The following is a 12,975-nucleotide window of genomic DNA, read 5'->3' on the forward strand; positions in this document are numbered from 1 at the left end:
CTGTCACCCCTAATTACGGGGAGTGTGTTTCTGTGTCAACACTACACAACAAAACGAAATAATTCATTCTAAATTCGTTATATTTCAAATTTCGAATGAGAAATAGCGGTCATAATTTTCATATTTCCAATAAGAGAATTTATAATTCAAATTGGAATATTGCTAACTTCATTTCAAAAAGTCTTTACAGCCAGGATTTACGCTTATTTGAAATTGGACCATGACTATTCTGATAGGTATAAACAATAGATTCTGCAAACTTTCGCCCACTTTCGTAGTTTCCATGGCGGCCTTAAAAACAATATGGCCAAGAACAAAGGTTCATTCGAACGATTCCGCCGCAAAAACAAGATCGGTTAAATGCTGGAAATGAAGGGAGAAAAAAAAGCCAATTTCCAAGAAACGTTGACCGCGTTGCCAATTATAATAAAATCGTTGTTCAATACCGCCGGCGGAAAGGTTAGCAATTTAGTATACATTTCGGTAGTTATCGAAGTTTTAAAGTATCGATGAGCTCAATAGCTCAGTGGTGAAGCGCTTGCGCATGTCAAGCTCATAATATAATTATTCTGAGCTTCTTCATACTTTTTATTGGGTATTTTGGCTTTTGGCTTTGACAATCTGCCTGATGGTATGCAAGATGTTGATCTAAGGTGGTGGTGTGTGTTTGCAAGCTCATATAATGCCTAATCAATCTTTCCTTGAAAATTAAGGGTACCTAACTTTAAATAATGATGGATGTGCTATGAAATTCAATAATTCGCCAAAATACAACTGTGTATCTAAACAGCAGAGCGTTAATTACAAACACATCAGGACAACAAACACATTGCAAGCATTCCTTATGGGCAACAATTATGCATCGAACTTAGAAAGGTATGATACAATAAGAATGTATTAATTCTTTTAAACGTGACTATACCAATATCAAATGATCGAGAAAATAAATATTTCAACGAGTTCATACATTAAAATGACATTTTGACCACTATAAAACAGCGCAGCTTATTTTAAGGCCATTAAAAGAGCTTGGGAAGAAAGGATTCTTCGCCATAATCGATTGTCGCAAAAGGATCGATACTCGATGCGTCGGCGCCGATTCTAAGGATTATTACCGCGGAATGCAGCCCCACGGCTCTCGCTTTCCGACCATGGTTGTATTCTACAGGCTGACAAGAAAAATTTAAATTCAGAACGCTATTGGCCATAGACAATCCTTTTTGACACTGATTGAATTTTTTTATATTGAGAAACTTTATTCGATGTAAAATTTTCGCTTATTAGATAATGTTATTTTGCTTCTGACAACACAATACGCCACGGATATTAACAACCTTTTATAGTTTATATTATTGTTGTTATGGCACTGATATTTGTGAAGTAACAAGTATTAAATCATCATCTCTTCATTTTATTGTCTCAAGAAGTCTTTTAAACAAGTTTTCGTGGAATGCGTAAAATCGAGCAATTAGAAGACATTCCTTTCGATTATGCGCAGAAGTTCAAATTACAGACTACGTCTGTTCGTGTCCAGGGAAGGCCTCGGGCCGCAATTTCTGTTGCTTTGTATGACATTTTCTTGTTCGGACAATTGAAAAAAGGAGGAATGAATTATCTAAAACTCATTGAAAAAAACCATTGTTAAAATACTATCATCGATTGCAACGAAATAAATCGTGTTTCAGACATAATCTGCGGTGAATATCTTTTTCTAATTGTCTACGTCGAAGGGAACTTAAAATTTTACCAGGCTAATATGAGTTATCTGGAGCTTCATCGCACCTTTTCGATTGCACGTGTGTGCGTTTGATTGTAAAAAGTTAAGTTCGCGTCGGCAGGTGCTACGGCAGATGTGTTCCAAGTTGAAACGACGCTCCATTTCGATACCCTTAATTCTATTTATATTAATCTCCATTTATTTATACTATCCTGGTGCAAGAGAGTAATATCAAAAAATAAATTTTAATAATAGGAGCCTCCAAAATTAAGGAGTTGCTCTAAATGCCCTATTAAGCTTGTTATGCGATAAACATTAGCTTAGGAAACTGACTCGTTTGCATATTACAATGTTAAAATACGTTGAGAGGTAAATTGGGACCACATAAAATGTTATCCTTTTAGAAATTTAATGTAAGAGTTAAAATTAAATATCTTATTTGCCATGTCAGAGCCGACCGTTTTTACACATGTGTTGGAAAAGAGACATGAACAGATAGATTATTGACGAATAAATTTAAGACAAGTATCAAAAAATAATTATTAACGGTTGAGTTCCTACATGAAAATTGTCTGGGCAACCGGCGGCGTTTCTGACAAAACTTTTATTAACTTCGAACAAACGACTGTTGAGCACCTATAACGACCATAGATAATTTAACTGGTTTATTTTAATTTTCGAACAGCGCACGTGACCAAAACCACAATCGACGGGAACGGCTCCTTTGCATTCGTGGATACGGGGAATCGAACCGATTCGAAAACAAAACAAATTGCGTTTCCGGGGCGCCGTTCGGCAGATGGCGCCTTTCCGCCAGCTGTGCCGCCTCTAGCGGAACACGCTCCAAGTTAAGGCCGCCTCTCGCCCGCCAAGTAAACTGAAAACCGCTACGCCGCCTCATCAAGCCGTTTATGTGCTTAATCGCATGTATATTTTTATAGACACTTATTGTACTCTTTAATAGGCACTTGTTGTTGAAGGTAATCATGTTGCACCGGAGAGACCGGAGATACTTCTTTTAACGCGCAATCTTTAATTACGCCAGTCTATACGACAGGTGGCTTATGCGAGCCTTTCAGCACAAAAAGCTGTACAAAATAATTAATGACGCGAAATAATGTACCAGCATCCGAGACGAAAATCTAAAGGCTTGACACGCACTCGGTGAACGGCAATATGACACCGCCATTGAACACATTTTCACGAGGGAAATATCGGCTTACATGTCGAGTTCGCCACCCACTACGCAGCCTTTCAAAACTAGAGCTACGCTGTGCTTCTGCACTCCTGGTATTTTAAATAAACCTTTTAAATTTCATAGACCTCCGTGAGATGAGAATTACGAGACGTAAAATAATCTAGACAGAATCCGAGACGATATCCAACATTAGCAAGTCCAGTAACCCGAGAAAAAAGAAACAAATGCAAATGCACGAATAATGAACCTCTAACATGGTCATAAATCCAGCTCGGAGCGTTTAAAAGTGTATTTAATTTATCGTCAGTATAAGGCTGATTAGCGCAGGTACATCGGCAGGTAGAACCTTTCACGGGAATTTTAGGAACCCATGTTAATAACCGCCCGCCATCTTTTTTTTCGGTGGTCATTTTTGTACAGTTATGTTTTTGAACAAAGCATTCGTCCTTTTGTTGTGGGAGAAAAGGAATGTAACAATTAAGTACAGTGAATGACAGATAAGTTTTTACGAAAGTCTGAAGTGTTAAACTTCACAATTTTGTGAATGGTTTTAAGTGTTGTGAAAATAAAAAATACAACTATCAAAGATATTGTGATGATTTCAAGACACATACATCACGTTTATTTATCCCTTGTGGGGTAGCCAGACACAGCCAACAGTCTCAAAAAAAAGAGGCGGCGTTCAGCTATACGGCATAGACAGAATTAATAATCCATCACCTACAAGAAGAATCCCAAATTTATATAACTCTTACTCACCTTTTACGGCGGTATTCGGTTTTAAGATTCCTTTGAAAATGTCCTTGATTCCCCACTTTGATCTTCTGATGCTACCCAAGTGCTATATTTCCGCTTATTGTGATAGTAGGAACTCGATAACCCTGCATCCGACACGTAAGAGTCAAACAGGCCATGATTCATGCCGTGATACCCTCACGAACTTACACGCTACATATTTCAATAGTTTATGACTTAAATCTCAATTTTATCGTGAAGGCTAGCTCCAGCTAAATCGGCGGTCTTGTGGGTCACTGTCAACTACGTAAGAATAAAAACGTGATATGAAATGAGAGAAATAATTCACTATCATCGCTTTGAGGTTACCATATAGAAATAGTGGGAAGATAAGACATAAAAAGACCAACGTGGCTCTTTCATCTGAGACGAGCTTAACAGGTAGATTAAAAAAAGTTGAAAGATAGAAGTTTATTTATTACGCAGAACTTAAAAATTACGTTAAATAAGCACTTCATGTAAATTGATATTTTCCGTGACAGATCGAGTTACCATAACGATTTTTGTCAATTACCTTGACTTACGACTATAACAAACAATGCCACCAACGGTTGTCCAACGGAAAGCGCAGCTGCACTGACAGCCACTTGCCTGCGTCCTAGGCGGCCCTTCGACAAGCTACGTTCAATAAACGCGGGAACGCGAACGGTTAAATGGTAACACGTAACCCCAACTAGGCACTTGTGCCGGTTACCTACCTAATTACTGCCTCAAACTCGTTCTCTATTGTAATTTTGAATAAAGAACTGGTGAGCGTTCTTTAAATTTGATGTTGCCAACATAAGATTAACAATGACTACCATGGTTGAATGGGGCTCAATAATTTGTCGATAAGTTATTTCGCTGTAATTAATACGAATTTTACTGTTATAATTACAGCAAATAAGTAAAAGTATAGTTTTAAAACAAGTAGGTAATTATTGAAAGGACATACCTGGATTCCGTTTTAAACGGTGTTTTCTATAAACTGCGCTGACATTCAGCAAACCCGTCGAGAGCATAGGTATTCGCGTGTACACCTGCCAACCTCTTTTAGTTTTTGTTTTTTAATTATTTACCCCGGTCCACTTACGGAAAGACTTCACATTGAATTAATTCATTCATCGGATAAATGCCTGCAATGCTGGCAACATTTCAAGAATAGTAACGGCTTCATTAATGTAGGTAACATAATTTTATACTTTTAATATCAATGATTTGCATAATAATGTCGCCGTGATTTCGATGTCGCCTTTTTGATCAAAGATATTTTTAGCCTATATTATACCTACCGACTTGGATTTTGCCGCTAAAATTACTTTGCAATTTGATTGAGGAATGCGTTTCTTCTATTTAAATTTTGTACGGTGAAATGGATGAGGAACCAGGATATCATGAATGCAAGGAGCAAAGACGGTTGACGCAGCAGGCGCGCAGGTGCGAAGACGGCGGTTAGAGCAGATGTATCAACGTACGCCGTAACATAGTTATCAACAATTAGATGGTAAGACGTCAGCTATTTGTTAACGATAATGTCAATCGCGTGTTAAAGGTGTTGCCATCAACATCTGCTTTTTTCAGTTAAGATTAATATCAATTCAGTAACAATAAGTATTTATATAATTGACGTTTACTTATTGCTAGAGATTTTTCATCGAACAAGAGCCGATTGAAGTTCGTAATTGAAAAATATGACTGAATATATTCAACCTACGATCTGAAGTGTATAAAATTATTGACTCCACCGAAAGCAGTACAACTTTACATGTGTATAAACACATGTGTCAGATCACAACTCGGAACGGAACCTGCGACGACATTTCGCACATCTGCGCTCGACTCCCAGCACATTTACATCGTATCCTGTCATTAAACCTTTAGCAACGAGAAAAACGAACACATATTTTTTTACTCAACAATAATGTAGTCCGAGACAAATTAAACTTGAGCAGAAATTGCGATCGCATAGTTCTGGTCGAAGATAGCCGCGAAGTAATGAAAGTTGCTGGCCGCTTATTACAGGCTGTGAGGAGTAAATCGAAATGGGAGTGAGTCTAATTCGCGGCGCCGTCTGACAGCCAGAGATGGATTGTTGTCAACATTAGTGCGGGAGCATATCGACTTGTCGCCCTGTGCCGCGGCCGACCGCTTCTCGGACGAATTGTCCTCACCACCACCAGGCCAAGCGATCAAAACTAAATCCAGCATCACTAATAATAAGACGCTTTTTCAACGAACCGTGTAGAGTCGTTTGCGCCTCGTCGACTTCACTTTAGCTACTCGCGTCCAGAAGTACTTGTCGCGAGAAGTCTGACAATCGATTTGAAGCTTTCATACAAAAGAGCCAAAGGTTCACAATTAAATGAAGTCGCGGTTTTCGCGCCGGATTACGGGCTTATTCGTGCTGCCGCGGCAATTAGGAAGTCATTCATTAGGGTCCCTAAGTTTCGCAGACGTGGGGGTGCCGTCGCAGCGTGACGTCACGCAGATCTTTTGCAATGCAACGCTACCATATGAAACTTCTTATCGTCCGCTGAACTTGACCGTTGCTATTGATATTGAAACAAAAAGTAGCCGTGTTTAAGAATGCAACTGCGGTAACGCGCGCAATACAAACAGGAGCGAGTTGGAGCACCTCTCCTCTTCCCAGGGCGATGGCGCCACGATGCACGACAAGGACGGCAGAACACCTTAAAATAACCCTCAAATTCATCGTAGTAGATACAACCATAGATCTTATTTCCGAAAGCGCGATAAGGATGCAAGATGCGGTTAGTGGCGTCCCAGAGTGCATCTGTCAAGTTACACGAAAAAAATGGGGCCCTGGAATTTCGGGATGTCTCGGCAGCAGCGCCGGGACATATGCTCGTTTATTTTTTTACGATCGAGAAGTTTCATTCAAAAATTGTCAACGGATAGGAGATTTGTGTAATCTTATTAGTTGGGGTAAGTAACAGTTAACAAGCAATTAAGCAACCATTTAAAATTTATTTCTCACATGCGATGATCTATTTGATATTCTTTGACCAATCGCTGCTTATCATATTTCTAAATTGTACTGCTAACAAGAATATTGTAATTAAGTACCGAACAGAATGAATTCATAAACAAGTAAATAAATACTATAATAGTCCGCTAATATCTTCTACCCAACTTTCTTGCGAGAAAAGGAATAACTGAAGCTCACATGCTCTTTTAGCCCTATTTCCGCTGATGGCAATGCAAGAGCAACTCGGCCGGCGCTCCCCGCCCGTACTAGGCATGCAGCAGAGTGCAAGAGCTCGAAGCCTTGACCCTGTGCGGTGGCGTCGACCGGAACGTACCCGAGCCACATTGCAAATCTTGTCGATTCTCGTGCACCGTCTAGTCGGTGTTGTGATCTTAGTACATTCCGCTCGCACGTGTGACTTACGAAATTGTTTTCTCTTTCGTTTAAATTTGCATCGATTAACTTAAATAAAGTTCTCAAGTACTTGTTTATGTACAAAATGACAAAGATACGCAGATCCACATTCTCAAGCGGGAAGGACCAATGTTTATTTCAGTTTTCCAACACGAGCAAGTGAATTACACGATTAAAGCTACAATTCTCGAGCCGAAACGGACGGGTAACGTCAAAATCGAGAGTTATTGTGGACAAAAAACATGGTATCAAGAGATGAGGAGTAAATAGAGGCCAGGAGAGGGGTTGGCAGTCATTGATGTAGAACCGGTCCTAGCGACTCGTCAGTGAACCGGCCCGTGACAGACGGGGATGAATTACTCACCGAAACTCCAAGTTTGGGAACCGTATTCTAACGAGTTATAAAGGCTGATGATTACGAATAAGTATAATGGTTTAACCATAAGTTATACATACAGTTGGCAAATAAATATTTGTGATTTCTTAAACGACACAGTAAGTACAAGTAAAACAAAGGGATTATGCTAACGGAAACGCATGTAGACTATAAATAAATCAGTGTCTGCGGACTGACTTTACCTTGCAAGAAAAAATCGAAATTTGCAAGTGTGAAACGACGTGGCATTATCAATGAATGAACAAACGTGCCGACAGGAGGCTTCTTCGACATCGACAAATCATATCGATATCGATAGTCGCCTGTAGACAACAGGACGTGACGTCACGCAAACGCGATCATTTTAAACAAGCTTGGCGCCCGGACAGATGTCGCTGGTGCAAACAAAGATGGTTTTAATTGTTTTATTGGGTTAAAATATCAATGTTATAAAGCGAAAGTTTATCTGTCTGTAACGCGAATAGCTAACCGCTCGTTCTTCGCTTCTATAAAATTTGGGAAGATTTATACCGAAGGTCATTTATAAGCTGTACGTACAAATATATTTTATAAGTACATAAATTATTACTTTATTATATTTAGCACAAACCAATTGATTTAATAAACGATTCATTTTAAAAAAAATTCGGGTACTAACGGTAGAAATAACTAAAAAAAATTTGTTATCCAAGCAGCAACCTAATTATTCTTCTGGCTGTACTTCAAAAATATAAAGCGATAATTTATTTAATTCGCACTAAATCCGACCTTTTATTCCATCCATAGAAACATGCATGCAGACAAAAATAAATGTACATTTGCACAGAGAATCTGAACGTAAGTACAGTCAGGTAGAGAAGGCACAATGAGCTTCCACGGAATTGCGTCTACAGACTATTGGGTTTCGAATGCTTCTTTTGTCTTTTAAAAAAAATCAAGATGGTTCTAAGAAGGTCTTTAATTTTTTTTATTTCGCATTAATATAAGATTGCGTGTATAATTGTAAGGAAAGCTTTTGTTGTTGATGTTATTGTTCGGAGTATATACCTAGTTCAAGAAATATATGTATTATAGTGCAATAATGGTAAGAGATGTAGACTCCGCCTATCCCTCCGGGTAAGTTCCTTATTTAATTTTCTTCAGGGCATTTTACACATATGTAGTCTGAATCCTTAACGGGCAGGACAGAGCACGGTCGTAAAACACGAAGGCAAATATTTGTAGCATTCGTGAATGATAAGGCTATCTCCGAGATTAATCCATTCCACAAAATAATCCAATTATTGCTTAAAGGTCTGCCCTAATTTAATTATTAATAATGATCTTATTTTGAGGCAACTTTGATAGTTTTTCTTTGCCATTATCATTATGCTTTATAGTACTAAATTAGCCTAACAACTCGTAATTTCCAGACCTTTTGCCTGATACACTAAACGACGATTTAGCCATGATTTAGACGTACAATTTTATCAAAATAACATAAAACAAAACGAACATACGAAACCAAACGCCCTAAATATACGTAACCTACAAAACAATACATGGAATGGTCCACGATACCACCTTGTCGCATTAAGCGCTCCGTGTATCGCCGTTGAGATCGTTGGCCGAAAGCAGCGATCGGTGGTTAGACAAGGTTGCAAGTGGAGCAGCTGCGTTTTTTTTGCTCCGGTTTTACGATTCTCGTCTGGAAATGCAAGGGACTGTGTGTCTGTATGTTATAGTTATACGTCGTATTGTTGTTCTCTAGCTGTGTGGAAAGTTTTGGAGCGAAACGAGTATTCTTTGAATCAATTATAAGGTTCGCACAAAACAATCTCACAAGGGTAGGTTCGTGAGCTTAAATATAATCATAAAAGTGAAATTTTAAATTCAGAATGTTACCTATATAAATGACTTAAGTTTCTGTTCCTTTTAAATTTGTCTCCAGTTTAAAGTAACTAGTGTCGGTGGTCAGACTTTCAAATTTTTTTTTATAAGGCTCTTACCGTAATTTTGATCATAAGTGTACACGATGAAAAACTATTTCATTCGATAAAATATTCGTTTTGCTTTATAGCCCTCTTCATAGCTGAATATTTAGCTAAATGGGCGATTAGCTTGGCACGGCAGGTTGCTAATTAGACACTTTGCTTTATTTGACGTATTGCTACATAGACTTTCTGATCGAGCTTACATAATGACACAATCTTTAAGATTGTCTGTTAATTTTTTCTCCTTATTTTATATTTACTGAACTGAAAAAGGTATATTTACATGCCTTACACAACAATAAGACACAATTGCATCATCACGTCTTGATAATTCTATATGGACCACAAAATATGCCTGATGCCCGAGTGCCGTATTTTTCATCAGACTGAAAGAAGAATAAAATCAGACTTTAAGTCATGATTTCTTCGGTCTACAGTCAAATTAGAGACAAGCCCTCACATTTATTATTGTTTCTATTCAAATTACATCATAATCGGTCTAATAGAGCCAATTTAAAGTAAATTTATAGATTCTGCTCCTGGGGATGAACACCCTAATTTTCCCATGAATTATGCATTTTAGGGTTGTTGGTATTATCAATTAATGGTAATCATGATACGAGAGGGTTAACTTAATTTCCTTTCGATATTATTTCAACGAAAGTGAATTTCCTATGACAATTCAATTCCATCATTTAGTCATACAGCTGAACATGACTTTTTAGTCTTTTCTAGAATGTTGGCTGACTACTCCATAAGTAACCATGGCAAGCAGTAGACTACGTTGGAAGAACAAAAAAAACAAGAGCTTTTTCCAAAGAGAAAAGGAAAGAAAGAATTTAATTATATTAGGAATTACTGTTAATCACCGAATACTAAGAACGCTAAATAAAGTAGTTACTATACAGAATTGATGTGCTCCCGCGCAAAACTGTGTGCGGTGATGGTCTTCATAATATTTACTGACGTATTTGCAAACGTCATTGTTTATCAATATGTGTAAGAAAGTTAAGTGACTGAAATAGGATGAAATAAGGGTGATATATGTATAGTATAGTATAGATATGTAACGAACACCTTTTAAACTTACTATCTCTATTGTTATCAACATTCGTTGCAAATTTGAGCTCAATGTCATCGTAACAAATACTGATTTAGTTTAAACCTCAATTCTATCATAATTAATGCTTCAGAAATCTGTCTCAAATCGATTGCCAGCGTGCACATTTCCAAATTGTGCCACAGATAAGAAATGGGGCAGCTTTGTCGGTATTTTTTGCTTGACGAGAAAAAATCCCGACATCCCCAAGGGATCCTTTTTTGCCCAAATGGTACCTTTTAATTAACAGACTTTTTATAGACTTGCCTAGCATTCGTAGGAACTGCGGTGTTTGTATGCGATATAACAAATTAAATGAGGGTATGTGAAATTTTGATGGAATAGGACGGTAGACTTTGAATTAAAAAAAAAATTAAATCTGTGGCCCATATTTTTGTACCAAGAAATTTAAAAGAAAAGAATTGTAACATTTATATTTCTCTGTTAATGAAATTTACATGTACAGAGGACCTTTTATGATTATTCAATATTTACTTCAAGAAAAAAATATGTGTTTTTTTATGGTAATATAATTTCAAAATTTCATTATACCTACATAACTTACTTATTTCATCCGTTAAAAAATAAGGTAGGCAGGCATTTGTTTTCAATAAGTTTGTTTAGAAAAAAAAAAACGACAATAGGTTCCTAAATAGGTTTTGTTGTAGCAGTAAATTGTACCTAACTGTGACAATTATTTAGGCAATCATGTGCTAGACCAAACACCCAGTGAGACGGATAAAGGTGCCTAGGTTTCAGGCGTGATTAGATCGACAATTTATCAATCTAGGATTTGCTCAGAATCTATCGTTATTCTTACCAAAGGGGATGATTTAGTGAGAGATTGGGAGATGGGACAGTTAAAAAGATAATGCCATCTTTGAAGGCAAGTTTTAAACCTTTTTGAGAAGGGTTTAGAGTTAACCTGGACAGCTGATTTTCATAAATAGGTATTCTGTTTATTTTGATGGTATTGCTTTTTGTTTTAGGATTATTTTTTACCGTGATATACTTAAGGGGAAATAGACAAATCAACACAAAGTAGGTATTAAAACTTTGTAAAGACTTTTGGAATGCCAAAAATATTTTTTTACAATTTGATAAATAGTTTATAAAAAGCCTTTTTAAAATTACCTACACGATAAATATAATCAATCAGGATATTACGATTAAATCAACCAGAAATAATAAGAAAAATAAAATTTAAAAGGCTCGTTTACACCTTTTCAATGATGAGAAAACAAATTACAGGGAAATGGGTTTAACTAGACATAATTAAACGGTTAAACGAAATGCAACATCAAGGGCCTTTACGAAAGCTTTCTTGAATAATTAATGCAAGAATACTATGGAATAAACAGACATCCAAAATAAAGAGTAGGTAGGTACTTACTAAATAAATAAATCTACAATGCGGGGTAGGCAGAGCCAACAGTGTTACCATACGTAAATAAGTTTACCGAAAATAATTAAAATGCGTAGGTAAGTCTTTACTTGCAATAAATATAAATCTAAAAATATATACTTTTAAGGCTTTTATAAAGCACAAAAATACCATTTACTTTAAGGTTACAAATTACGAGCGATATTCACTAAAATGCATTTGTTATATTCGAAATCTCCCGATTTTCTTCAAGTCTAGTTTCAACACTAAACATGCCCCAAATAATTAATTACAGCGAGAAAATACAGTTCCGAAACCCAACAGAGGGTACACAAAATAAAACCACGCATGCCTACCGGCGTGCGAACTTCTTGATCGAACATAACCTAACTGTCACGTGCCTTACATAAGGGTGTGTAACCTCCACAGCTGTTCTGCAGCTCTAGTACCTACCTTGTCTCCCGACGATTTCCGCTACATGCTCGGAAGACGGCACCGGGACACACTCAGTCATATTTTGAGATTTCTTAGCCCTGTCATCCGGGGGAGGCGCGAAGCCCAGAGGACTGGCCAAAGGGTTTGCCGATGGCAGACTCTCGCCTAGACTTAATAAGCTCAGTTCCAGAGCTAGTTGGTAAGCTCTCTGGTCTTCCATCAGACCGCCTCCACCGAGGTCTCCGAACAAGCTCGACGGCATTTCCACTTGTGAAGCTATTTTGACGGGTAAAGAGAGGAGTCTTGGGTCCTCTCACTCTCAGTCACTGGATGTAAAGTGTTCGATGTTAAAGCCGCGATGTGAGCGTGCGGTGTTCACGTGCGTTTTGTTCGCGGCGCGGCGGAGAACTGTCGCCGGCCGGCGGGCGCAGGCGCTTTGAGTGCGGGGTGGGAGGTGTGCGGGGAGGGGGGAGGGGTGACTGCATCGAGGCGAAGTCGGGGCGCGATGCGACGCAGCTTCCGCCCGCCCTGCCGTAGCGTAAGCTTACCTTAACAACCTTTTACTAATCACTTATGAACATGTGTTAATTTATGTTAAATACCGGTTTTATTGCAT

At 38.0% G+C, this 12,975-nt stretch overlaps 1 protein-coding gene across 1 annotated transcript in view; it reads right to left on the bottom strand.

Moving 5' to 3' along the window:
* Window positions 1–12,750, bottom strand: part of LOC106140945 (RNA-binding protein MEX3B) — a 61,396-nt gene extending 48,646 nt beyond the window's left edge. The window contains exon 1 of the mRNA XM_060948434.1: window positions 12,378–12,750. Within this exon, the coding sequence (XP_060804417.1) occupies window positions 12,378–12,621 (244 nt within the window). The 5' untranslated portion in view covers window positions 12,622–12,750. The remainder of the gene's footprint in view (window positions 1–12,377) is intronic.
* Between the last annotated feature and the right edge of the window lie 225 nt (window positions 12,751–12,975).

This window comes from Amyelois transitella, chromosome 16 (assembly GCF_032362555.1).
Source record: "Amyelois transitella isolate CPQ chromosome 16, ilAmyTran1.1, whole genome shotgun sequence".
NCBI lineage: Eukaryota > Metazoa > Arthropoda > Insecta > Lepidoptera > Pyralidae > Amyelois > Amyelois transitella.